Source organism: Colias eurytheme, chromosome 24, assembly GCF_061535395.1.
Source record: "Colias eurytheme isolate Ceu_HAF_F1 chromosome 24, ilColEury1 Martin Lab GWU primary, whole genome shotgun sequence".
NCBI lineage: Eukaryota > Metazoa > Arthropoda > Insecta > Lepidoptera > Pieridae > Colias > Colias eurytheme.
Window position 1 is genome coordinate 6,407,765 of NC_143003.1, and position 27,940 is coordinate 6,435,704.

Sequence of the window (27,940 nt, forward strand, 5' to 3'; positions counted from 1 at the left end):
CTTTGACATACAGCCATACAATGCAAACTCGCTCGCACCGATTAGAATGTACAAATCCATATCTATCAGCGCGGGTTATATTCTTAAATCAGTGCATTGCTAATAAGAACTTTTTAAATAAAAAAAAAAGTATACACACCATTCCCACCCCACACATGTCTTTTCAGACATTATAATATATTAAATAATCCATAATAAAACATACACCTAAAACTAGATAAGTGGCTTTTTTTAATTTTACCGAAACTTTTTAACGCCAGGAGTATTAAAATTTATATTTTCTATACCGTTTAAATTTTTTCACAAGCGTCGCCTGGCGTAACTTAAAATTGACTTACGCGGAATTATCATTCCATAAAGGGTAATCGTTTTAAACGATCGTTCAAAATAAGCTTAGCTTTTTATGCGGCGCAAAATTTCGTCACGACTCTGATTATTGACCGTTTTAAAACCGGGTCACAATCACACTCGTTGCGGTTAAACTTAATTAAACGGAAATTAATTGCGTTTTTTTCTCTCAAAATAAACCGACTCTTCTGTTTTATATAGCTTTTATACATTGCAACGAGTTATTTTCCAAATATAATATATTCGATTCGGGTGTAGATATTGCATTTTATGTTAATTTTGAATTACAAATATTATAGAAAAGGCTGACAAAGGAATTTTGTTACTTTAAGATATCTGACATTCATAATCAAAATCTATAGAAATTATAAGTTGTTGGAATCATTTTTGGGAAAATAATAACTATCCAATCCAAATAATTCCAACTGAACAGGGATAATTTTATAACATCTATTATTGGCCAGCATTTTCTTGTATTCATCAAAAAATAACTACAAGAAACCGCATACCAATTCATTGGCCAATTACACAACCGAAAGTACAGTCAGCGGCAAAAGCGAACACAATAAACTATTTATTTATTTACCAAAAAAAAATCGATAAAACGCAATATCCACACTTATCGTATTCGACGCCGCGCGACGCGAAAACGTAAGTGTAACTAATTTATTATTTTTAATCGTGTGAAACAAAAATGTAATAAAGCTCAAATGTTTTATCACATTATCTTAAGACTAAGGGAGTGGGTACAGATGTATGTACATTGTGGGGCGATTAAAGCCGAAAGTAGCCGATGTGCTCGCATCAAATCCGACTAGCGCTGCTGCCGCCGAATGTGTCCTGCAAATTTTAATATATAATTGGTATAGTGTATGTGTGGTTAAAAAAAATAATAAAAATGTTTTGAAAACAACAAATATCGATTTTCTTCGGGTCTTTTTTGGAGGAAGTATATTTCATACTGGAAGGACACAATACTTCTAATTATTATTAAGATATAAATTTATATTATTATGATTCTTAAGGGCTTCTATAAGAAGTCAAAATTAAAAAATAAATGTTTCGAGTACATTACGAGAGAACATGAAATTAAAAAGAGTTTATAGGAAATATGCATTTCGTTTGTAATTAAAATCAATATTCACAATTTTTCTGTGGTGCACGTTAAATAAATTATTAAAAGATTACCTAAATTTAAAATTACTTTTAAAATACTAACCATTTCACGGCCGGGCTGTGCACTGCCCGCCCTGCCTGATCCGCTGCCGCCCTGCAATACATACAACAGTATTTAAAAGACAAATAAAAAAGGGACTTGTACATATTCTTAAAGTTCTTAAGTAATTGTTGTAAATACGAAAATACGATTTTATTTTCATATACAACTATACAATTTTAATGTCCGAAACCAAACTCCGCCTGTAAATATATTAGGCAGAGTTTTTTAACGTCACGCCACGAAATAAGGTGTTCATTTCAATGAATGTTTTATATAACCCCACTCAAACTTTTTTAAGCGACCTTTTAATGGATATTCGAGTCTTATCTCTATTCTCCTTCTTTCTTTCTAATATTATAATTGCGTAAGTGTGTTTTATGTCTCTCTTTCACTTCGCTACGGGTAGACAAGACATCTCATTTCGATATGAATTTCTTGGACTACGCGGGCGGTTGTAAATCAATAAATAGACCATTTCTCCTTGCCCCATGTCCATTTGCCCCATGCCCATTGACCTTTGCCTCATGGCCCATGACCTTTGCCCCAAGTCCCTTGCCCCATGCCCCAAGTCCCTTGCCCCATGCCCCAAGTCCCTTGCCCCATGCCCCTTGCCCACTGGCCCATGCCCCTTGCCCCACCTGGTGCGTGTCTTGCGGCGAGAGCTGCGCGCGGTTCATCTTATCACAGTAGTCTGCCATTATGTCGCGGAATCGGCTCCAACACTTCTCGGGTACCGTTATCGCCGTGCGGAAGTTGCTTTTCACCTGCAAATATTTGTTTATTTATTACATTTGTATTAATTTTCATTGTATAATAACTTAGTTCGTAAAAGTTGAAATTTATAATGTCCGAGTGACAACCCCACCATTTATATTTTATATACATTTTAAATAAGACAAAAAGGGTAGATTTATAAAGCATTTGAATGCTCAAAAAATAAATATCAAATCCAACGGCACATTTCACAATTCACTTTCAACTAGTAGTGTTATTTTAAACGAAAAAATAAAAGAGAAACCTTTTAGATTGTAGAGAATCATATGCAATAAAAGATTTTGGTTAGAATATTAGTTATCAGCTTCTATAAACATTATTTACAAGGAATCTAGCAAAAACTATAGTGATGATATAATTCTGACTAGCGTATGTATAGTAAAACATCATAAAGCACGTGTTCAAGTTCTTACAGTGTTAGTCGCAAATATGTACAGCGAAAAACGTTTGACACAAATTATTGATATTCGATGAAAATTGCATGGCATATATCCAGAATATTTTTTAACCATCTCCTTTCGCAGTAGAGAAGTAAAACCGATCTAGATGAAATTTGAATCATATAAATTACAATCTGCACTTCTTATTATACTAAAATGATATTATTAAAATAATTTAATATAGTTAGCCTGTGAGAACGTACTTATTATTATGTTATTTGTAAATCTTCAACTCCAGAAAGTATTTTATGAACCGAATGAAACTTGCAACTTTATAGATCTCTCACTTATACTTATAGACACTTTTCTATACTTAGTGAAACTGCGATTAAAATCTATTTATTAAAATGTAGTTTTACAACCATTTTTACAAAAAAAAATCGCGATTTACAACTACTTATGTATAATAGAAATGAGAAAAGCCATGAGCACAGCGTCACAATTACTTGCAACGATGGTACAACCTCGCTGACTTTCATGTAGATGCCGCGGTTGTTCTGCCCGATGTCGAAGTAGAAATTCTTGTTGTCGACGCGCAGGTGCCTTCCCTCGGGCAGCTCGCCTTTATATCTGATAAATTTCCAATAATTTAATAATAATTCAACGTTCCCGATGGCCTAGACAAATGGCAATTATCCATTAAATAACAAACATTTAACACTTAGCAATCATCGTTTTTTATTTATTTACACTTTATTCAAATCGAATTTAAAATTCTTTATTGAGCACCACAGAGACAAGTACAAATAAGACAAACAATTTATTGTGCTGGCACATGAATATTTTTGTATCATTATGTTCCCACTAGGAACACGAACCTCCTATGAGGGTACAGGCCATAATTCAGCACGCTGGCCAAGTGCGGGCAGATGTCGCATGTCCTCGAAATTTTGCGAGACATGATGTTTCCCTCACAGTATCGAGCAGTGATAATGTTATCAACATGTTCAGTAAAATTATAAAATTAATTTATTTCTTGCATCTGGATTGTTATCGAACTCCCGACTCACCTCTCCTCACCAAATTATTTATTGGTTAACTTACGCAGCAATACGAATTATAATTAATTCGTCAAAAGTATCACTTGCCTACGGTTTTATGTACTTCTCTGACATTTTTATAAATAGATTAAATTGCATTAACCCCTGGTTAATAATACCTAACCTAATCGTAAGCTTATACCAACCCCATGCATTATGCATCTCTATTGTTAGTGCCATTTGTCTAAGCCAGCTGGACCACAAAACACCGACAACAATTTATAACTACATACAAATTCGCAATAACACACATATGAATAATAAATAATATTAAGTTTTATAGGACGTTGCGACTAATGATTACTGATACGATCAAAAACAGTGCGTGCAGTTTAAGACGTATGTTTTGCAATAATACATTCAATCAGCCAATCAGAGACGCGACATTTACAAACGGAACGCGATTGGTTAGTGACGCAACAATTTTAAACGATGATTGGTCGAATTCTGACCAAACATTTGCTTAAAGGGTCTTCAACTACCCTCATTTGGGTAAACACTTTAACATATAATTAATACATGAAAAGCTTGTTTGTACGCACTGTTTACATATATAACATTCTATTTAGTTAGTTCTGGCATCTACTTACAATTTGGCTGCATCCCATACAACTCGACTGTAACAAAGGCAGAAACGAATGTTTGCTACTATTTCAGTGCTAAATGGAAATGGATAAAATTTTTAGTAAATACAGGGTGGGCGAGAATAAAGAACATATTTCCTTGGCAAATCTATTTATATAAAACTCAAAGGTGACTGATATAGTGATCTATCAACGCACAGCCCAAACCACAGGACGTATCGGGCTGAAATTTGGCATGCAAGTAGATGTTAGGACGTAGGCATTCGCTAAAAAAGGATTTCCCGAAATTCTTGCGGGAACGGGGAAAAACGGGGATGCACGTACAAAGTCGTGGGCGGAAGCTAGTATATCATAAAGCACAGGCCATCAAGTCAGCATCAGTTAGTTCACGAGAGAGCATGGCGCGTTCGCTGTAAAAAGCGTTTTGTGATCATAAGTTACTCGTTGAATAAACTCTTTAAGCACTATCAGTATTTTTGTATAGATTTAAACTTTATTCTGGCCCGTCCTGTACAAAATAATCTGAAATATAAATTGTTAAGCGAATGTATAGCGAAATATGTTAGTCACTACATGTTGTGTATATTAGCACAGGCTTTCTCTATCTTACTGTGTTAGTACAAGCCTGAATGTGTATGGTAATTGCATTTGGTGTATTCGCAATTCGTCTGGTCCGCGGATGATCGTCTGTAAGACGCGTGTTGTACTGTGATCGTCTGCAAGACGTACACAGGCTGCCACGTGTGTACGCGTGATCGTGTACAAGACGAACACAGGCTGGCGCGTATGGTAGTGTGATCGTCTGTTAGACGTACAGGAAACTGCACGTGTGTATATGGCGCCGCGTGTGGACGTCACATCGTCTGTGAAACGTACTCGCACGGCGCCGCGTGTGGACGTCACATCGTCTGTGAAACGTACTCGCACGTGTATATATCGTGCGCTAGCTCTACCCACGCTAGCGTATATATACCACGCACTAGCCGCACTTCAGCCACTCACCCGCCGTCATCCGTGCCGAAGTCATCCAGCAGGTCAGTGAGTGCATCACGGAACTCGATCATGCCCTGCGCGGGCAACGCGATCTGACTGCGTGGGCCCCCACGTGTGATCGTTTGAGACACGCGCAGGAACCGCCCGCGCGAGTTCTCTTTCAGGTCCAGGTAGTACCGTCTGTTGTCCTGCCGACGTAATAAAGTTAATGAGCGTATTTTCGAAGAAAAATCATATGTTCTGCCAATGTTTTACCGTTTATAAGTATTTTTTTAATATTTTCATATTATAGAAATGGTCCTTCGAGTCGGATCGCGAACGGAATGAGAAAAACTTCATTACATTCAACCTACAATTTAATTATACCAATGAGTTTTAGTGAAAATATCTTTCCGTTATCTCTCCGAACATTTTTTCATACTAATGGTCCTTCGAGTCATAAAAGCAAAGCAAATTATATCGGAACGTAAAAATCTGTTTGTAACATGAAGAAAACTTGCTTCATTTCAACTTTTAATTGAATAATACCAATGCAACGATACCTAATAAGACAAGAATAAGACCGCCTCCTTGATACAGTGGCTAACGCGTGACCGAAGTGACCGCAGAAACCAAGTGGTCCTGGATTCGATTCCCTGTGGAGACGAAAAAAAACTGGCAGCACACAGAAGCAGAAATAATCACCTACTAGTCCCTAAAGAAGATCAGTGCGACGCATGTAGAATATTGCATCTGCCCCACACTTCACTAAAACGATACCTAATCAACATTAATAGACCTTTTTTTAGGAGGGGGAATCTTGCATAGATACCCACGGCCTCCGGGGAAGGGGCCATGGATTAAATCGGATTCTTACCAACCAAAACGAAAAAAAAAGACCTGTTAAGCCCTAAATCATGGTCTCACCTTCAGCATCATTTCAGATTTGAGCTTGCCGTCATCTGGCACGTTGTCCGTGTTGGGCGGGCCGAGCGACGAGTAGTAGTCGCTGAAGCGAGACAGGTGGTCGCGGAACTCTGCAGCTGTCGACATGGCGAGGAAGATTTGACTGCGCCGCCCGTCCGCGCCGATCTGTGAATAAATCCTTGATAATAAATGCGAACGTGTAGTTGTTTGATTGTTTTTCTTACACGTTTCAATAGAGCAATTCGTGGTAAAATTTTCGGTTTTGGAGACTTTTTTTCAAAATAGTAGATTTAAAAAAGACATTGCTTTATAGCATATCATGCTTCAAATTTTAGAAAGAAGATTCTTAAAAACTAAAGGGCCATATATTTTTATTATGTTCTAAAATACCCAAAATTGTGAAAATCTAAAGGATTATATCTGCAAATATAATGAGGAATGTAAGAATACAAATTCCAACTTATAAAATTGGCATCTTTAAAACCATCTAACGTAGCCACATAATTATCGTGTTTGTGAATATAAAGGCAAGTCGATCAATTTTAATCATCCGATAAGTATGTAAGAGGATTATTGTGTTATTTTAAAATTATTTTTCTATTTCAAATTTTTAATATTACCTTCACATGGCCATTTAGGCATTTTGCATCTTTGTAAGAGGAATATTTGTATGTTTGTAAGAGGGAAAGTCCTTTAAATTTATTTGTGTATTAGTAGCTATAGAACGAAAAATCTTATTTTCAATTAAACATGATGACAATTTGCATCAACACATAAATATCCATTATACGAAAGAGCTATTAACCTACACCTACACCTACACAAATAAAGATTTATTTGAAACCACATTTTTCAAATGTCAATGTTTTTTAAATATTTAATCTAATCGACTTTTATCGATTATGTAACTAGGTAGATACTGGATATTATCTTAAATGATTCTACAATGAGTAATATCTCAAGATCTATCTATCTAAAATGCATCAAAATCCTTATCGTTGCGTCAATTCGAAGTTATTCCACGTTATTATTGAAATTGAAATTCGAAAATTAATTATTGAATTTTGAGTATAAGTTATTATAAATAACGTTGTATTCGAAATTAAACCATATTATCTTCAACTATTTATTATTTTTATACATAGCAGCATAACAGAAAATAATATCAACAATCAGGTTGCGATGATTTACAACCATCCCTTTATTTATTTTTTTACAAATTAGAAAATTGTAATAAAATAAATTGATAGAATGAGAATAAAATGGATTTGCATATAACCGTATTTCATAGAATTACAGGAATTCGCATGAAAACCAATTCAATACCTCTCGTTGCTACAAATTCTGAGTAATCCTCATTTCTGAAACTACCTGCAATTCGCAATTTCGAGAACTGATTTTAATTCACTTTATTCGGACTTGGTACATGGTACTAGGATGGTATGTCCTATAATATTATAAATGCGGAGGATGTGTGTGTGTTTTTTACTCTTTCACGCAAATACTACTGAACCGATTACAATGAAATTTTGCACACATAAAGAGGGTAACTTGGATTAACACATAGGATAGGTTTTATTCCGGAAATCCCACGGGAACGAGAACTCTACGTGTTTTCCTTTGAAAACGCCTGCGAAGCCGCGGGCGGAAATCTAGTTTAGTTTAGTATTTTATATTTTACACACACACACACACACTCATCGAAGATACGCGAGTCTTCTGCTATATATCGATATAATAACACCACATTTAAACATAAGCCCAAGCAACCAATACGTATACATTACAAAGGGCTTTACCCCATTTATTAATACCTAAAATACACGAGTCAAGTCAAACAAAAAGCAGGAAACTTTGGCCCGTGCCTCGTGCGGTTGCCTGATGAAGATAAAATAGGTGAGTGAGACGAGTTCTCGAATCTAAAAAGTTCAATGTAATGAATTTTGTCTTTTTGGATACATCCGAATGTGTATAAATCGGAGCAACAAGCTTAATGGTTTAATCTTTAGCGGTTGTGGATCGATATCAAAGTGATCTTAATTTTGTATAACACATGAATTTAATTAAGGGCCGATTTTTCAATGCTTGGATAAAACTTATCCGTCCAATAAAGTATTACACGATATGTTAAAATGTCACGTAAACTGTCAAATACGGGCAATTAGAATACGTTTTTAAAATGGTAGTTTTATACATTATTCGACGAATAAGTTTTACCCAAGCATCGGCCCTAAGAAGTTTAAATTTTGTAAATATTTTTTCTATAACTGAGATAATAGTATCGAGGAATAATATCACGTACTTAATAAACAAAGAATAAACTTTTTATTAGCTGAATGTGGCAACAAGAAACAAAGTCCATTATGAAACTCAGAATTTTCCCCAATATTTCATTTTCCAATAACGTACATCCTAACTAAATGCAGCATCCTGAAATAAAAGCACTAAAAGGCTGTAAAATCAATAACATCGTGTGCACCCCACACAATAGCGTAGGAGGTTCGCAGGAAACTAAATTTTTATCTGCATTAATATTACTTCATAGTACTCCTACAGGTAAAGGTAGATTTCAGTGAAATATACCCACGCCGTATTAAATTTTCAATATTATTTCTCTTCGCTGCTTTTAGGATATCGATTAATCTATACTAATATTATAAAGCTGAAGCATTTGTTTGTTTGAACGCGCTATTCTCAGGAACTACTGGTCCGATTTGAAAAATTCTTACATTGTTAGATAGCCCATTTATCTAGAAAGGCTATAATTATACATATAAGCTATATATTATCACGCTAGGACCAACAGGAGCGGAGCAATGCGGGTGAAACCGCGGGGAACAGCTAGTTGAGAATAGTCTCGTTTATAAATAAATCGTATTTATTATACATGCATTTCTAGATATTATTATTATTATATGACTAATGAAAACCCCTTGTTACTAAATAGAATGACTTGCTATTACGTACGTTTGCAGAAACCTACACGGAAGAGTCTAAAAATAAATATCCTACAAATATGAACGTTATTTAATTTGTCCATATTTAAGTTTTGTTTTCGTATCGATAAAACTTTGAAGAGGGTATTCAGAATTTACTACTCTAATAAAATTTTAATAAAGCCACTATCCTATAATTTTCCTTATGTATCCTAAACCAAGTCTCGTTAATAAACCACTTATTAATGGTAACAATTCATGATTATATTGACCATCCTGGAAGTCTTTACACAGAGGCCATATCAATCTTCTCGGAATAGCTTCCTCTACATGTTCTGTCAAAGCTAGTATAGCTTACTTTCTGTACCCTACCATACCAAAACCTTTCCAACAATGTCTACTTAGCTACAATCTAATCTATCAACACATTAAACCCTAAAATAGGAAGTTTGTCCACCACTCATTTGCTACAATTGAATATAAACTTTATGTACTAAAAGTTAAAGCTGTATTTACCTCGGCAACTTTTATAAACCGGCCGCGTCTATTCTGTTTGACATCCAGGTAGAACCTTTTGGACTGTATCTGCAGCATTTTCGTCGCCAACTCCTGCTCCTGCTGCTGTTGACCTGGAAACATTTATGTTCTTGTTAGATCTAAATGTCTCCTGATACCTACTTATATTATAAACGCAAATTTTTATAGGAATGTTCGGATATATGTTTTTACTCTTTCACGCAAACTCATCTGATCGGATCTGTATGAAATTAGGAACACAGATAGATTAATTTATTATATGTAATCAGTATTAACACATATGTTACGCGAGTGAATCCGCGGACTAACCAGCTAGTCTAATATATAAAAGTACGCATACATATGCCTAAGGGATAGATAAAATGCCACTGGGCCTACCATTAATGAGGCTAGACTGAATTGTGATTATTTAATAACAGGGTAGCTTTATATTTAAACGTTGATTGAAAGTTCGTAGAGCGATAGTTTAAATTATACCAAGCGAAATATAGGTAGGCAATAATACCTATAGATAAAATTGTATTGCCAAACATTATACCAAAATACTGCAGGTGTGTTAGTGTCTCGTTTATGTAATGTCATACAATTTTCTGGATAAAAGCAGACACATTCACTGTAAATTCAAGATCAAATTCAAATTTCTCGAAGTAAATAGGGTACTTAATTATTGATTTATCATGAAATTCATTCGGTAGAGGTCTGGTGATGTTAATATCTAGTCGCTCAAACAACTACGTCTACCACGAACATTATTACCAAATATCCAATATGCCATTCCCAAAACTGCTCAGACAAAGAACAAATACGGATGTCGAAACAGCCAATAAGTAATAATGATTTCATTATGACGTAATTAGAAATCGCGATCGATTACCGCGTCACACTCGATTGCCCCGGTGCTGTACAGCGTACAACGTACCTATTCCACATTAGAATACATTTGCGCAACCACCACGTAACGACACATTATTATGCTGGCGGTACTTTTTTGTAGAGGAATAGCTCCGTTGATGATTCAATTGGACAGGAAAAATTGCTCTTTAAATCACCCTTCGTGTTTTTTAGGGTTCCGTACCTCAAAAGGAAAAAACGGAACCCTTATAGGATCACTTTGTTGTCCGTCTGTCCGTCCGTCCGTCCGTCCGTCTGTCAAGACCCTTTTTCTCAGGAACGCGTGGAGGTATGAAGCTGAAATTTATATCAATTACTCAGGTCTACTGTCCCTTGAAGCTGTGAAAAAATCAAACTTCTAAGCCAACGCAATCAAAAGATACAGCCGTTTATGCCGCAAATTTTCGACACTTGCAAGGGAATCAAAACCTACAGGGTGCTTCCCGTGAACTCAGAATCTTGAAATTTGGTACGAAGCAACGTCTTATAGCATAGATAAAGGAAAAATTACGAAAACCATAAATTTTTAGTTACATCACATACGGAACCCTCGGTGCGCGAGTCCTACTCGCACTTGGCCGGTTTTTTTCACACATTGTTGCCTACTAGACCGGAGATCCTCTTGTCTTTTCTACAGCCGTACCTACTTCTAAGTCGTTAATTGTCTTTTACGTAAACAACCATCATGCGTCTGCTCGTATTTAAGGTTTTAAAAAATCGCTTCAGTAACAACATAAGCATGTGTGCTTTACTAGAAACTTAACTTGAATTTATTATCTACTAGTGGTCCGCCCCGGCTTCGCCCGTGGTACATATTTCGCAATAAAAGGTAGCCTATGTCCTTTCTCGGGTATCAAAATATCTCCATACCAAATTTCATGCAAATTGGTTCAGTAGTTTAGGCGTGATTGAGTAACAGACAGACAGACAGAGTTACTTTCGCATTTATAATATTAAGTATGGATGTGTATCTATCCTGCATGTCTATCAAGATATTTATTTGGTAAATAACAACGAAATTTTCATAGCATTCTAAGACTACCGTTGCTAACTGTACCCAAAACTAAACTTGAAGTACCAAAATCTCAAACGAAAATTTCTCGCATTAAAATTATTTGTTTGCAAATCATACTACCGCGGGAGCAATCTTAATTTCCCGACGCCTCGTGGCTCACGCTATCTATTATGTTCAAAGGAGGGATAAATGATAATACGAGGGAACCAAGCGCCACGCTATTGAATAATTTGTAAAAAAGATTTACACAGTGTTACTAGCCGTAATCCGTTTAGAAACACGCAGAAATTTCTAATGAAAGCCGTGATAGACAGTTACAACGATATCATTATTGGATGTTGTTTTGTAATTTCTCGACGCGGTCCTGTGGTCGGGAGAGATGTTTGATACGGATAAAGATTTAGAAGAAAGGAAGGAAGGAGGAAGAATAAATGTATCTAACCTATTTACTTGTTGCTTCTTATGTAGATTTCATAAATGCAAGGGACAGATAATAATGCTTGGTGTAAGAGCGTATACGCACTATGCGGGTAGCCGCATTGCGGGTAGCCGTCCGGCTGACCGTAAGCACAATTATGTACGTAATATTCATTTCTATGCGCACTGTGCGGTTGTGGTAGCCGCATCGCAGTGCGCATAGAAATGAATATTACGTACATAATTGTGCTTGCGGTCAGCCGGACGGCTACCCGCAATGCGGCTACCCGCATAGTGCGTATACGCTCTAAGAATTGCCCAGCAACAGGTTAAACACAAAAAACCGGCCAAGTGCGAGTAGGACTCGCGCACCGAGGGTTCCGTATGTGATGTAACTAAAAATTTATGGTTTTCGTAATTTTTCCTTTATCTATGCTATAAGACGTTGCTTCGTACCAAATTTCAAGATTCTGAGTTCACGGGAAGCACCCTGTAGGTTTTGATTCCCTTGCAAGTGTCGAAAATTTGCGGCATAAACGGCTGTATCTTTTGATTGCGTTGGCTTAGAAGTTTGATTTTTTCACAGCTTCAAGGGACAGTAGACCTGAGTAATTGATATAAATTTCAGCTTCATACCTCCACGCGTTCCTGAGAAAAAGGGTCTTGACAGACGGACGGACGGACGGACGGACAGACGGACAACAAAGTGATCCTATAAGGGTTCCGTTTTTTCCTTTTGAGGTACGGAACCCTAAAAAAGGAGAATAAGAGAAAAATTAAAACTAGTCCTAAGTCCGCTCTGTTAGGATCTTGAAGCAAAAGAGGAATCAACTATGGTCATCGTTCATTAAAGATTAGTGTAAACTGTAAAATATAGGGCCAAAAAATGGTCTAAACACTGCCTAACGGTAATTAAATTGGGCCAGCACAAACATATCGCCATTCGTAATCCGTTTAGTGTGAACGCGCAGTAAAATGTCGAATAGACCAGCTGAAGAGATCGTCAAGAGAGATAATTTCTAACGTTGGTCTGAATTTTGTCCAACTATCATTACTGACACTCAAATTGGCGCAGAATTATGCAAAACTTAAAATACACGAGAAAATATAGATAATTGGAAATAATACGCAACAAAATATTTTTCAAGTTTGTAGTAGAAGGCATTATAAACAAAAAGTCCGATATTCGTATATAAACGGGCCCTAGAAAAGAATTTATAATCCATTTATTCAGAACCCGTAACAATCTATACTAATATTATAAAGAGGAAAGGTTTTTAATTATGTATGTATGTACATGTATGGTTTTCACGCATAAACTACTGGACCGATTTCAAAAATTCTTTCACCATTAGAAAGTTGCATCTTCACTGAGCAACATAGGCTATAAAACATGTAGGTACCACGGGCGAAGCCGGGGCGGACCGCTAGTAAATTATAATATGAGAACCGTACCCAAAATTGTTAAGGACAGGTCAAAAAAGTGCCTTAAAAGTTTAACACGGAAATAGAAACCGTGTTTTCTAATAAAAATGTACAAGTTTCTAAATTAGCGCAAATTAAATCTGTTGTAAAATACGCAAATGATTTATATAGGTTATGAGGGCATTGAAACACATTACGTGTACCATACCGTACATACCGAGAAATAATCTTTCTTCGTATCCAAAAATAACATTTTTTTACTAGTGTAAAAACGATTTGAAAAACCTTAATGTGTTCCATGAATGTTTTATTGCGATTTATCGAAATGGATTGAATTTTGTATTTTATAAAATCAAATGTATATTTTTCGTTATTAAAAATAATTCGTATTTTTTCAATACAATAATGCAAAATTTACAAAAAAAATCCCTCTTTTTGTTCTCTTTATTCTAGAGCTTCTTTCTACCCTTCGCAAACAACTTCGTTCGTAAGAACCATACATTCACTCATCACTGTGTTTAAATATAACCTATAACCTTTTAAAAAGATGAGGCTCTACAACACAAAAGACATTCTGATTTCGCAATATCCTTAAAATAAATAAAAACATTGTAATAATGTCGCAAATTATATACAGATAACTTTTACGCTTTCTTTCGCTCAACTGTTTTGACTTATTTCCCAAATCAAAAATAAAACATCCATTTCACGAATCCACATAGTTAGCAAGTTATACAACTACAACACTGTACCTACGAGCAGAACTTTCGAACCGCCAGTAATACGGTCTAAGGTCAAAGGGCCTTATGAAAATAATTCAGATGTACACGACAAGTTATACTCGAGGATAACACAATCACGGCAAGTAAAACCACAACATAATACCTTGTGGCTATACGAGTTAGCCAGCGGTGCGGTGGAGTCTCCAACAAGGACAAACATCTATGGACCGAAATCGAGATGTTTTTTGTTTTTCAATACCTTATACCGCTTGAAGGTATTCCTTGAGGGCTTGTTAGGATGTTGAACATATTTTATTATAAGGGAACGACAAAACATACGATATTGTCAGTTTTGAATACCATACTATTATTACTAGACATGGCAGTGTACATTTTATGGCAAAACTTTACCATCCCTTATTCTTTACATTTTAATTCTTCAAGTTATTCTGATGCTAAAACAGCCACCGTACAAACATTGACTGATAAGGGTAAAACGTTGTTTTGACAACCCGAAAACGTATTACAGTTGGGTAAACTTATCCTCCCTTTTAGTCTTTTTCCTTGATGATGAATTAAACATCTCTATTTTAGCAGTTTACCTTACCAAAGACACGACCGCAGGCCTTTTAACGACCGAAATTAATAATGTATATCCTATCTAAGATTAGCGTTAATCTTCATTGTATATTTTTCGATCGATGTCTCGTCTGCATGCCAATACAACAATTGGTTATTGACAAGCTTTTCTTAGAAAATAGATTGCTAAATCAAACTATTGTGGTAACTTTCGGATTATGTTTGATTATGATCGGGCGTAAATCCACAGTTACTTGATCCTATTCTGAATATAGCTATACATATTATACGTCTGTCTATAGTCTATACTCTATAGGGTGAGCACAACACCCGGCAGACAACAGATTTGGGACAAGACGCCACGTGTAAACGGCCGGCGACGCCGAACATTGTCGTCAAGTGACACACGAAGACCGCGGGGGACATATGTCCCCATAATGTATTAGGAAATTACTCGACCCATTTCTTGAGTATATTCGCCGGCAGGATATGAGATACAGCTCGCAGCGAATGTACATATTAAATAAAAATAACCGGTATTACAGAATGCGGGATGATTAGATTCCGAGAAGGAGAATTTTATATATAATTTTTATGCTAAACTTGATAACGGACGTACTGTGATCAAAGACGAATAGACGATTTCATTTTTAGGACTCAATCTCGCGAGATTTCCTTCAAAAATTATCTAAGTATACTAATATTATAAAGCTGAAGAGTTTGTTTGTTTGTTTGAACGCGCTAATCTCGGGAACTACTGGTCCGATTTGAAAAATTCTTTCGGTGTTAGATAGCCCATTTATCGAGGAAGGTTATAGGCTATACTATATCATCACGCTACGACCAACAGGAGTGGAGCCACGGGGGTGAAACCGCGCGGAGCAGCTAGTGTATTATAATATGAAGAAATATTCAACGGAATGTATAAAGGATTTTACAAGAATAGTAATAATTGATGATTGACACAAATTTATAGATTATGGCCTGAACAGCAGTGGGCACGTAGGTGGTAGGTACATATATGGGCTTATAGAAAGAAAGATATGATGCTGACACAAAATTCCAAATCAAAATCCAAAATACTATTTTTAATGATATACATATAAATCGGATACTTAGGTATATCAAGTTATTATTATTTAACTATAATGTAAATGTATTGCAATACATAAATACTAGATTTCCGCCCGCGGCTTCGCCCGCGTTTGCACCGAAAACCCGCATAGTTCCCGTTCCCGTGGGATTTCCGGGATAAAAACTATCCTATGTGTTAATCCAAGTTACCCTCTACATGTGTGCTAAATTTCATTGTAATCGGTTCAGTAGTTTTTACGCGAAAGAGTAACAAACATCCATACATCCTTACAAACTTTCGCCTTTATAATATATATTAGATATTAGATTTGCATGCCAGCTGTGACTGGCGAATTGCCGATCATGTTTTACACGTTTGCGTAAAACCAATGTACCTATTACCACTTTTCTTGCGAACAAATTCATTTCATTTCATTTTAAAAATTCCGTTTTACCATAAATGGTACCCATAAAGGGTTAATTAACAACTTTTATCTTATATAATAAAAACAGGAATCGGTATATTAAAATCTATAATAGATAAACAAGGCATTTTCTTACCGGAGTCAAAGTTATTCCCGCCTGCATCCATGCCTTGACCATGATATTCTGTAAAAACAAATAACCATTAATAAATAATTCAACAAACAATAAAAATAAATCATAATTGGAATTTCTTCAATAAAACAAGTCGTAATATTATGTACATTTTTTCATCATTTTAATTACATTTGAGGGTACATTGAACAACTCGCACGCCATTCTATAACAGACATGCACTCCCATTGGACGTGTACTTACACGTGTACAAATAAAAAAAAATCATAAATTAACAAAATTCAACAAACATAAAATTTACAGTAAGTATATAAGTATAACCAAAATAGATAGACAAGATAACATAAAACACATAAAATAATAACATACTGAATAACATTTCCAATTTAAATAACCGATCGTTAGACCGTAAAAATAAATCGAAATTAACATAAGAATATACATTAGGAATTCAAAGAAAAAAAAAACAAACGTGCTTGAATTTAAATATTTAATGATAGTATAAATTACACGGTACATATTATTTAAAGACTTTCTTACAGTGAATTAATAAAAACACATTTCCTAAAGGCGAATTGGAATTTAAAATACCCTTAATGTCGTGTATGAAATGAAACTCATTAAAATTTTCAAACGATACACGCAAATATTGTGCAATTAACCAACCTTTCAAACTTAATTATGTATATTAATTATTTCATTATTAATTATAATTAAAACAATTATTAGACCATTATGTCAAGGCTTTTACTTATCCCAAAAAACAAGGCATTTCAAAATTACCCACACGTTTAAGTTTATGTCTTGTTTATGGAATAACAGCGAATACAAGGAGTATACTGAATTAAAAACCGGCCAAGTGCGAGTCGGGCTCGCGCACAAAGGGTTCCGTAGCAGCAAATATAATAAATTACAGTTAAATCAACCTATCTCAAAAACTATAAGAGATACTTTGATCAAACCAAAAATCGTTGAAAGAGTTAATTAGCATGCATCACCTCTATTTTTTTTAGAATTTTATACCCCGTAGTTATAAAAATAGAGGGGGGGGGACATACTTTTTACGACTTTGAGAGCTGATATCTCAAAAACCGTTCACTTTAAGAAAAATGTTTTTTAGAAAACTTTATATCATTTTAAAAGACCTTTCCATTGATACCCCACACGGGTATGTACATCGAAAAAAAAAATTTCATCCCTCAGTTACATGTATGGGGGGCCCCACCCCCAATTCTTTTTTTTACTATTTAGTGTCATATTTTTGTAGCGGTTCATACAACACATATTCCCATCAAATTTCATCACTGTAGTACTTATAGTTTCCGAGTAAATCGGCTGTGACAGACGGACAGACGGACAGACGGACAGACGGACATGACGAAACTATAAGGGTTCCGTTTTTGCCATTTTGGCTACGGAACCCTAAAAATGAAATTAACATTACATATTAGGTTATCGATATGACCTAACTTTACAAAGCCTCACACGTTCTTCATCCAATAGCTACGCAAAGTCGAGTGCTATCGTTAGTTATGCAAAGATAAAGCCAGCTTCTGCCAAAACAGAGATACGACGACCTCATAGCAATTTATCTCGACCTATTATTTTTTTATGATAGTGTTACCAACGCTAAAATCTTTGATGGCATCACGCTCACCTAGTTTACGAAAAATGTGTCTATTTTAAGACTTCCTATATTCTAGGTTAGCGTGAAGTCTGACGCTGAAAACTTTATTTTAGCAAAAATTTTACGACTATCGTTATATTGAAGTAAATTGCTCGCACCTGCTGCTAAATCATACATATTTAAGCGGTTACATATTCACGAATTCAATTTGCCTACTATATTTTATTACCATTGATGAATATAGTCTATACATACCATTTTTTTATTAAATTTACTTTTATAATGCCTGAATTATTAGTGACTCGTTAATAAAGTCAGCAAAAGTAATTACGTTAAAAGTTATTCTCAATTCATACAGGATCAATATAATTATATAGCCTGACGTCACAATAGCATTGCTAAAATTTTAATATTAATTGGCGAATGGGCGTGGCTCTTTGTTATCTAGAGTAGCGCAAAAACTAGCACCATTATCGCAATTTTGAAATGATGTTACTTATTAAATAAATGCTATTAAAAACTAGAGCCTAATCGTCATCTATTCAAGGTGGCCTCAAAAACAAACACCTGCACAATCCAAATTATAATACTATTAAATACATGAACTAAAGCAAGCATACGCAAAACGGATATCTATTTAACATTCGCGTCGTATAGATCTAATAAGTTGGGTCGAACGTTACTTAGCATCGCTATATAAGTGGTTCAAGGCTGGTCATTGGCTGGTCCGCACAGACGCGGCCCAGACGTACAAAAAAGTGAAACCCATAATTTTTTCTTGAGAAATCGCAAACTTCGTTCCGCGACTAATAAGGGACCGATTTCATTCAACGCAACCGTGCGAGACTAAAACGGAAAACGTTTTATGGCTATAAAATTGTGTTGTGACGGCTCTGCTTTCCCATGTTTTAAATGTAAATGAACTAAATATATACCATACATTAGACCTGTTTTTTTTTTAATTTGCATAAATTGTTATGTTATCGCGCCTTATGTCTTTTATATACTAAGATTGAATTAATGGTTGCTTAATAATTTAGTAGACAAAATAATTATATTTATTATTTAAACATGTTTTGGTATTTACAAAATATAAAGAGTTGGAGATTTAGAATTAAATCAGTTTACCTATACCTATAGTACTCTTATTCTTACTCACATGGTAAACCAAAATAAATACCTATCTACATGGAATTTTATGTTTTAAAAAGAGCTGCATTTTTAAAAACCAATGAAAACGCTCTTTAAAATGACCGCCAAAAAATGACGCAACGTGTAGACGAAAAGACGAAAATAGCTAAGTATATAAATTGGCAAATTTGGCGAATTTCTTTCGAAATAAGTTACATAATTTAAAACCTTTATGTGCCGTGTTTCAGATGGTTTGCTTATATCGCCTAACGATTGTGAAAGTGAATTCATTATAGTTTTTTTTCGCACTACACGAATAATAGTTTATTGGGTAATATAATAAACGAGAATGCTAAAAATGGAAATGCTAATAATGTTACATTTACAACCTGTTCTTTTTCATTGCTAAATGCCATTCTGTGAATCTGCTAAGCCAATACAATATTAAGTTAACAGTATGTTTGACACATTTACACCTATTGTCTTTTTACTTCAGTGTGAATTAATTAAAAAAAGACAAGTAACCATTAGTGCTGGGCTTCGAAACTTTCAATTCAATTGAACTAAAAATTGGCTATATAAATTTATTAAAAATTGGCTGTTGGGTCCCAACAAATTTCATGGATAAAACATTAAAACCTATCCTATGTCCTATCTCAGGTATCAAACTGTATTTGCACCAAGCATGGGTTGATACCCATCCTAATAAGCTAATGCTTATACCATTTTAAAATCCTATGTTCTCATATAAAATATGAATCTATGACATTTCTTTTGGAAGTTGATATGAACAACTTCCAAAAATATCTTATTTACTTATTAATCTGCACAATACAATGAAATTACATGCATTATAGCTATATTTTTCAACAAGAGATAATACTAATTGAATTACATAAGTAAAAAAAGACAACCATAATCATTATTAAGAGAAACCAAATCACAAATGTATTACAATAAAATCAAATTGGACTATGATTTTAACATAATTCTTCTACTGAAGAACAAATGCTCTTCAAAATTAATTATTTTAATGAAAAAAGTATTTAAATTATGAAGTGTTTCTTCACTTCACTTCATAGTATAAAACAAAGTCACTTTTTCGGTCCCTATGTTTGCTTAAACCTACGCAACGGATTTTGATGCGGTTTTTTGTAATAGAGTGATTCAAGAGGAAGGTTTTAGTATATAATTTATTAGGTTTTAGACAAAGCGGGCGTTTAATATTTCATTCAATAAAAACATCCCAGGTTTTACAGTCAAATTACTAATTAAATTTCTATTGGATATAACATTATTTTAACTAATATGTTTTGTATTGCAAATATTAAGTAAATTGCAATTCATAAATAAAAAATATGTAATTCGTTTGAGTTTTGTAATCCGTATTATGTATTCAACATCAATGAAACTGGTATTTGAAAACAATATAAATACAACCAGCTTCAAAAATAGATTTTTGTACATTTTTCCTCATTTCTCAACCACGCTAGCATAATGTGACACAATGAAAGGACAAGACTTTACACAACGTTACAATGCCAAAAACATTCTTAACTTTACTTTACTTTTTACTTCTACGGTTCAAACTTTTTTTAAATAACAGACAGCTTTGAAACAATCATACAACATTCTACAAATTGTTGGTCAATTGAAAAATCGTATTTAAGCTGGCTGTAAATTTATGAAAGAAAGTTCTCTTATTGTATAAAAACACTAGCGAACCACCCCGACTTCATCCGCTCTGGGATAACATCATATTTATTGGCTTGTTCTATACCTCCAGTAATCAAACAGTTAGTGCACTTTAATCAATAATGCAGCCAAAGCATACATAGCTTTTGTAGAAGAAAACCTAGCCATTATCGTTTTACATGATCAAATGTGCTAGCAAAACATTAAAGAACTCTGATGTAAAATATTATTATATTTCTCTCATCTCAAAACAACACTATTTCAGGTTTGAGTACCTATCAAAAACATTTTGGCAGATTATGATGCAATGCTGAAGTATCATTATCTACTGACATTATATACTGTTATTGTATTGTTTGTTTCCTGAATATTAATAAATAAATATTTCACTTGGCGTCTACACCGAGATACGAGAATCATGTTAAATCTTCCTTTTCGTGAAAGAATAAAACAAGTCACTAGTATGAAATGAAGTAGAGAATTGGTAATTTATCACTTGCTCAATTGGTATCAATCAGAATACCGTAGATAGCGAATCTATCTATGAAGTTTCAATTTGATTATAAAAACAAATAGCTGATCATAAACAATATGTATTGGAACTCTGATTAGTTATCTATTTCTTATGCTTGCACACAAAAATTTGGTTAAAGAACAGGCAGGGTGAATTAAGTAATGACACTTTCTGAACTAAACAGTAGTGCTTATGTATAAACATAATAAATAAGCAGTACATTCTTAATTTTACAACTATTTTCAACTTCATTCACCTGATCCTAGAAAAAATACAATTATAATTTCCACCCACAAAATATTCTTCATTTATAAAAAAAGACTTTGTAACCAATTTCAACTTACATAAAAAAGAATAACTTGCAAATATTGAGACAGCTGCTTTACTAAAAGAATCCAATTGGAATTTTACACACACATATAATTTCAATGCTTTGACTTTATGCGTGAGTTTCTGTAACTTTTCATTTGTGTAGAAGCAAATATCTGATACTGGGTATGACATTAGCAATTAATGATTGATTAACTATAATGCTGTGTGATAAATTTCCCGTTGAACATCTATCTTATTCAAGTTTTTGTGATTTATTATGATAATTAAGGATATCCAACAAATAATGAATAGAAAAATGAAATGTACGATGGAATTTAAAATATACAAAAATTATATGAGATAATAAAAGAAATCATCTACTGAACTGATGATAAATGTTCATTGTATGGGTAGGTAATGTATATATATTGTACATAATTGTAGTATTATAACAAATTGTCTCTCATTGCTAGTAGAGCAAAGCATTCTACAGACTTTTTGGTAATCTTCTTTCCCTTTATTGTTTTTGAATATCAATGAAAAAGAATTGCAGTTCAAATCTCAGATTTTATTGTATTTTCGATCTACATTGACAAATTAAGCCTTAGGAGTAAGTGCATACTGGAAGCAAAAGCTGTGAAATATTTTGGGAGTTGTTTTACTCTCTAAATTGAACTTATAGCAAAGTAAATACTTACGAAATTGATGCTTCTTGTAGAAAACACTATTCTGTCACTTACATACCATAGATGAGATAGAAATCTAGCATCCACTTTCCAGTATCAGATTTTAGTACATCCAAGCATCATAACAATGTGAAACAGAGAAACTGATGGTCCTCCAGATTGCACACAGTTGTCCCCTTAGTAACAGCTGATCCATCAATTCACACACCATTGATCAAACAATTTAGCACCAGGAAATGCAGAAGAACACTTTCACTATTGCACAATACAGCACTAATCTCTGTCTGTTCCAATCACTTCACTGTACACTGGGTTTGAGAACAAAGGAAACACACACAAAGGTTATCTTAGCTATGCAAATTTGAATAAGCACTGTATTACCTAGGAATCGGGACAAAGAGGTACGAGCGGGGTCAGTAGGTGACAATAGAAGGTCCGCAGGGAGGGCGGCACTGACCTGCCATGATGCCGGGACAGCGGGCGATGCCGCCGCGGAGCGATGCGGCGCTGGCGGCCGCGGTCCTGCTGCCACCCTCGCCGACACCAGACACGGCCCGCCCGCCGAGAGGTCGCAGACAAAAAAATCGATAGGTCGTCAACCTCCGCCGGCGCTAACGGACAGCCGGGCGGGCCGTCGTGCCGTCGCCCGCCGCCGGGCCGCTATCCCGCACAAGAAACCCGTTGTGGCCTCAACGCCCGACTTATTACTGATACCAATTCGCCATTTTGAAACAGGAACAATGAAATATTTACTTTTCAATGTTTCGACAGGCGAAAATTTCGTACGCGAACGACGAGTTACACGGCGCGAAATTTCACGTATCTTGGACGCTATGCCACTGTAAATAAATACGTACTCTGACTAGAAATTCCTTCGTCACCGCTGCCGATATCCGACATCTCAATCCACACCGAATTCTACAGCACAGATTAAGTATTAGTTACTACGTAACAGATGCGACAGTGATGTTTTCCATAGTTTCAGTTGGCCAGTTGTGGCGCTGCTGTAGCCTTATCAATTTTGACAGTAATAAGTAGTGTTGCCTACCAGTTCGATATCTATATCTGACTATCGATACTTTAGTGAGGTGCCCATTGTATCGATAAAAATACTACGTACTAGCACAGATTAAGTACTAGATATTAAGTAAGCTCCAAGCGTTATTATTGCGAATAGGTATTAAAAATAAAACAGATTTCGTTTTCAATGTTTATTTATTTAATGCTCTTTTTCTTAATTTATTTGTTTTATATTTCATTAAAGCAATTCTATGGATTCCTGCCATTTTTTGCACATATCTCTCCTCTATTTAAAATTTTATTTATAATATTGCTCCAGTTATGGACATGAACCCTAGCAATATATGTTAAAAACATTTTTTTTAAACACATATTGTGTGTTTTCTGACACCCTAACCAGGAAAACTCCAAATCTTGAATTTTTTCTCTTATATTTGCCCCAATTTTGTTTTGGATACAGTTATCGTTTAAATAATTATGTATTATACAACTTGCTTCCCTGTACAACACTAGAAGTTTGGAACTTGGATAAACTAAATTACTATTTTTTTAAATAGTAATTTAGTTACAATACTTCATTATTTCCATAGGCAGCAGCCTGTTTAAGATTTTGTGTGGTTGTTTTACCCAAACTATCAGCAGTTATTTTGGTTATTTGCTTCATAAATTTTCTTTTCTTTGGGCAATTTTTTTTCATAAAATCTGAAAACAAAATTTATGTTACAATTTATTTTGATGATTCATTGTGGTGGTGTGGTTAATAATAATAATTTTATCACTGAAAGAGATGTGAAAAGCACTTGTAATGTACATTATATTACTAATAATAAATTACCTTTACGCTTTTGTATGATACTCTTATTTTCATGAGTAGTTTTTTCTTCTACTGTGGGTTCAGTTAATATATTTCCTGAAAATAAAAGTTATTTTAGTATTTGTAGTGAGCCCATCCATACAAAGACAATTCCACAGTTCCTATTCAAATGTTGTAAGCCCCAGATTTAAACAATGGCAGTTTAACTGTGAGATTGATAAGTCACATACAATAAACATATCTAAGTAACCACAAACTTAAAGATAGTGCAAGTGCACACTATACATATTGTGTGATCCTACATGTGTTAGTATATAATTTATGAACACCACATTTTTTAGCATCTGTCAACCTTAAAAAAAAACCTTTTTCTAAATCCCATGTCTCTTGCAATCTGCACTAATAAAATCAAAGTTAACCAGTAAATAAAACCAAATACTAACCTGCATCTTCACAAAGAGTATGAAATTCTATTTCTTTGCTTAAGGAACATGAAGTTTGGTCTGCCATATCTGTAAATCGGTAACAAAACAATTACTTTTAAATATAAAGTACCTACAAACATTACATACATATGAAACTTTGAATCTAATAACAGCTAATGGAATTCTCTTAAAAACAGCTTTAAAGTAAAATCTGAGAACATGAATAAAAAACTTACTAAAATTTACAAACATGGATTTATCAACCTATAAACTATCATAAATCACATACCTGTAGGTCTTTTCGTAACAACTGGAATAGCTGGAATGCATGATGGATGTTCATGATAATCATCACCTAAAACCAAAGAACTTATATAAATCTATACTATATATTATTATACTAATATTATAAAGCTAAAGAGTTTGTTTGTTTGTTTGAACACGCTAATCTCAGGAACTACTGGTCCAATTTGAAAAATTCTTTCGGTGTTAGATAGCCCATTCATCGAGGAAGATATAGGCTATATATCACCATGCTAAGACCAAAAGGAGCGGAGCCACGCGGGTGAAACCGTGGAGCACAGCTCGTAACTTATAAAATTCTATCCTGATTACTATATTATAATTTATGTTAAATATAATACCATATTATAGGATAGCTTAAATAAAAATTTGAGTGCATAATACATACCTGCCCTTCCAATGACCAACATATTATCTGTAATATTTTCATTCTCATCTGATTCCATTTTGTGATAATTGTGATCACTCAGAGCATTTTGTACTGTAACAAGTAAATACATATGTAACATTTAAAAATATAATTCAAACACAAATAGAAAGAATGTAAAGTATGTCAAAGTATTTGTTTGGAGCCATGAAACCTGTCTTACCAAATATCAGCTATTTACATAATTTTTAATCATGTTATATTTTATAGCTCCAGGTAGAACTCACCACTCACCAGTTTCACTGGAAGACAGGGGCACGCCGTGCGCGTATTTCGTCATCCGTAAATAGGCATGGGTATGAATGCCTAAGCCTCTTGCCTTCTTCATCGAACTGATATCTATCGAAGTGTTTCTCACAAACGCGTTTGTGTCGAAGTTGATCTTTCGACAATCCGATGAGGGAGGAATTAGTGGGCACCAGAAAGGACATCCACAGGTTCCTCAAATAATCATTCTGCGGAAAACAAAAAAGCCGATTCGTCGCATTGGTTGCGGTGCCACCACCGACACAGCACTTTAATAGTCCCATAGCAAATTTAGCACTTCTTTACAGTAGAACACTAGTCTATTATATTGTGAAAATCGAGAAAAAAATAATTAAAAAGACACAATGGTCGTTTCATTCAAATAAATGTCAATTGTCATAACATGGCATGGCTTCTCAAAATGGCGCCGTAGCCGGAAACAGTGTTGCCACATGCCAAATCGATAAATCTGGATATAGTAGTCTAAAAATCTGTATAAAATCTGTATGAAATCAAACCGTAAGCTGTTTAAAATCTGAATGGTATGTTTGTTAAAGAAAACATTGAATTGTACTTAAAACTTTATTGATTAAAAAAATACATACTTTTATTCATTTTATTAATCAATTTCTTGTGAACATTGAGCTTAAAACATGGCTCGTTATTCAATAATTGTTTTGTCAAAATTAGCCCCTCCATCGTTTCGGTGCCTAAATGGTTCCTGGTTTTTGTTTTAATTAAATTAATAGATGAAAAAATCCTTTCATGTAATCAGAAAACGTAGTCGACTCGTAATCATCGTAATTCGTAATGAACGAATGATTGATTTGCAAACATTAAAAAGAAACAAATACATTCATTCGTTAACAAAATACATGTTTCGGGAAATCCCCAGAAGAATTAGGCATGACGAAAGATTTTCAAAACCTCTTCCATAATGTGTGTATACGTTTATTAAACAAGAAAAACCCTATATTTCGCTAATATACTTAAATTTAACGAAGATAAAAGCCATTTTTCAAAAAATATTTATTAACTGTGCTAAAACAGCTCTCAGGTGTCATGGCGTAGGCGTGACGTCACTCTTACGTAAATACGTAATTATCTGTATGCATAGCGAAGTAAAATTAAACAAATATTTAATTATAAAGTGTTATAGAATCTAATTTAAAAGTTTATAAGTGGTGTGCAGTATTGCAATGTGAATCTACATAAAAATAATACAAAGTGAGAAAATAATATGAAATGATTGTATAAATTTGACGCAGAGAAACCCGAACCACATATTCGTGAATTCGCAATTATATTTCTGTTCTGAGTCGATAAAGCATACGTGAAAAAATAGAATATAAATAAAAATGCGTATTCTCAGCATATTCTTAACAACAAAATACACCTGCCGCGAAGTTGTTGTGAGTTGTTTACGTAGACGTGACGTCACGCGTGTTTCAGTCAAGATGGCCGACTGCAGAATTTCAATGTTTTATTTTATTGATAATCTCATTAATCTTAATGTTTTTAATATTTCTAAGTCACTATTTTTAATGTATATATTATACATTTTCCCTTAAAAACACTAATTCGAACATTTATGGATACTGTCGTCATGCCTTTGTTCCGAGGGAAATCCCCGATGTACGCCATGAATGTTGCCGGATTTAAACAACTGTATAAAAATAATATACTTAGATAATGGATTATTTTATCATAGTAGTGTCCTTATCCAAAAAAGGTTTTAACAAATGTATAAAATTTACTTTGCTTATCAATTATTTTATCATAGTTAGTGTCCTTTACCTAAAATCTGTATAAAAGTAAAGCCAAATCTGTAATCTGTATAGTGGTCTTAAAATCTGTATAGATACAGATAAATCTGTATATATGGCAACACAGGCCGGAAACAAGTAGAAACAAAAAAAAAAGTACAGGAAGTAATGCAGCGCCACAACTAGCCATTTTGAAACTAGGCTGTCAGGGCCCTGTTCTACAGGCAATCCACCGATCTTTCTGAACTTCTCGGACAACTGACAAGTCAAATTGTCTATGGTTTCACAGCCATCAAACTTAACTACTTTATGGTTCCACTTTTAGACAACTGAACCAAATTTTTTAACTATAGTACTTGAATAACACTATTTACACTTTCAAATACATAAAATACTCTATGAAGTAACGTTTAGTTATATGTTTTAGGATAAAAGAATGAGCTAAATGTAATTGTAACTAAATTTATTAAAATGACATCTTGTCAAGTTACAACAGCTGACAAGAGCAATTATCAA

The 27,940-nt window shown here is 34.3% G+C and overlaps 2 protein-coding genes across 10 annotated transcripts; both read right to left on the minus strand.

The window, feature by feature from the left end:
• Window positions 1–517: 517 nt before the first annotated feature.
• On the minus strand, window positions 518–27,861 carry Pur-alpha (Purine-rich binding protein-alpha). 7 transcript variants are annotated; one of them, XM_090115747.1, is made up of 11 exons: window positions 27,641–27,861; window positions 23,281–23,339; window positions 16,462–16,509; window positions 9,757–9,869; window positions 6,305–6,469; window positions 5,408–5,586; window positions 4,412–4,438; window positions 3,228–3,351; window positions 2,206–2,331; window positions 1,568–1,618; window positions 518–1,188 (listed from the first exon to the last, which is right to left on the minus strand). In XM_090115747.1, exons 2-11 carry the CDS (start codon window positions 23,321–23,323, stop codon window positions 1,153–1,155), a joined length of 912 nt encoding a protein of 303 aa, XP_089971873.1. In that variant the 5' UTR covers window positions 23,324–23,339; window positions 27,641–27,861; the 3' UTR covers window positions 518–1,152. The 7 variants fall into 7 exon arrangements, with proteins under 7 accessions (XP_089971873.1, XP_089971874.1, XP_089971876.1 ...); XM_090115748.1 differs by having other exon boundaries at window positions 3,246–3,351; window positions 27,641–27,857; XM_090115750.1 differs by lacking the exon at window positions 4,412–4,438 and having other exon boundaries at window positions 27,641–27,854.
• Window positions 23,620–26,009, minus strand: LOC149898016 (uncharacterized). 3 transcript variants are annotated; one of them, XM_090115754.1, is made up of 6 exons: window positions 25,647–26,009; window positions 25,374–25,466; window positions 24,972–25,037; window positions 24,701–24,769; window positions 24,279–24,353; window positions 23,620–24,145 (listed from the first exon to the last, which is right to left on the minus strand). In XM_090115754.1, exons 1-6 carry the CDS (start codon window positions 25,738–25,740, stop codon window positions 24,009–24,011), a joined length of 534 nt encoding a protein of 177 aa, XP_089971880.1. In that variant the 5' UTR covers window positions 25,741–26,009; the 3' UTR covers window positions 23,620–24,008. The 3 variants fall into 3 exon arrangements, with proteins under 3 accessions (XP_089971880.1, XP_089971882.1, XP_089971881.1); XM_090115756.1 differs by lacking the exon at window positions 25,374–25,466; XM_090115755.1 differs by lacking the exon at window positions 24,279–24,353.
• Window positions 27,862–27,940: the final 79 nt, after the last annotated feature.

Excerpts from the sequence above, each read along its gene's own strand:
- Pur-alpha (XM_090115747.1), bottom strand. The coding sequence starts at position 23,323 with ATGTCGGATATCGGCAGCGGTGACGAAGGAATTTCTAGTCAGA. Across the intron at positions 16,510-23,280 it reads CGAAGGAATTTCTAGTCAGA|AATATCATGGTCAAGGCATG; the intron begins GTACGTATTTAT and ends TTGTTTTTACAG. Across the intron at positions 9,870-16,461 it reads CGGGAATAACTTTGACTCCG|GTCAACAGCAGCAGGAGCAG; the intron begins GTAAGAAAATGC and ends AAATGTTTCCAG.
- LOC149898016 (XM_090115754.1), bottom strand. The coding sequence starts at position 25,740 with ATGAAGAAGGCAAGAGGCTTAGGCATTCATACCCATGCCTATTTACGG. Across the intron at positions 25,467-25,646 it reads CCTGTCTTCCAGTGAAACTG|TACAAAATGCTCTGAGTGAT; the intron begins GTGAGTGGTGAG and ends TACTTGTTACAG. Across the intron at positions 24,354-24,700 it reads TACTCTTTGTGAAGATGCAG|GAAATATATTAACTGAACCC; the intron begins GTTAGTATTTGG and ends TTTTATTTTCAG.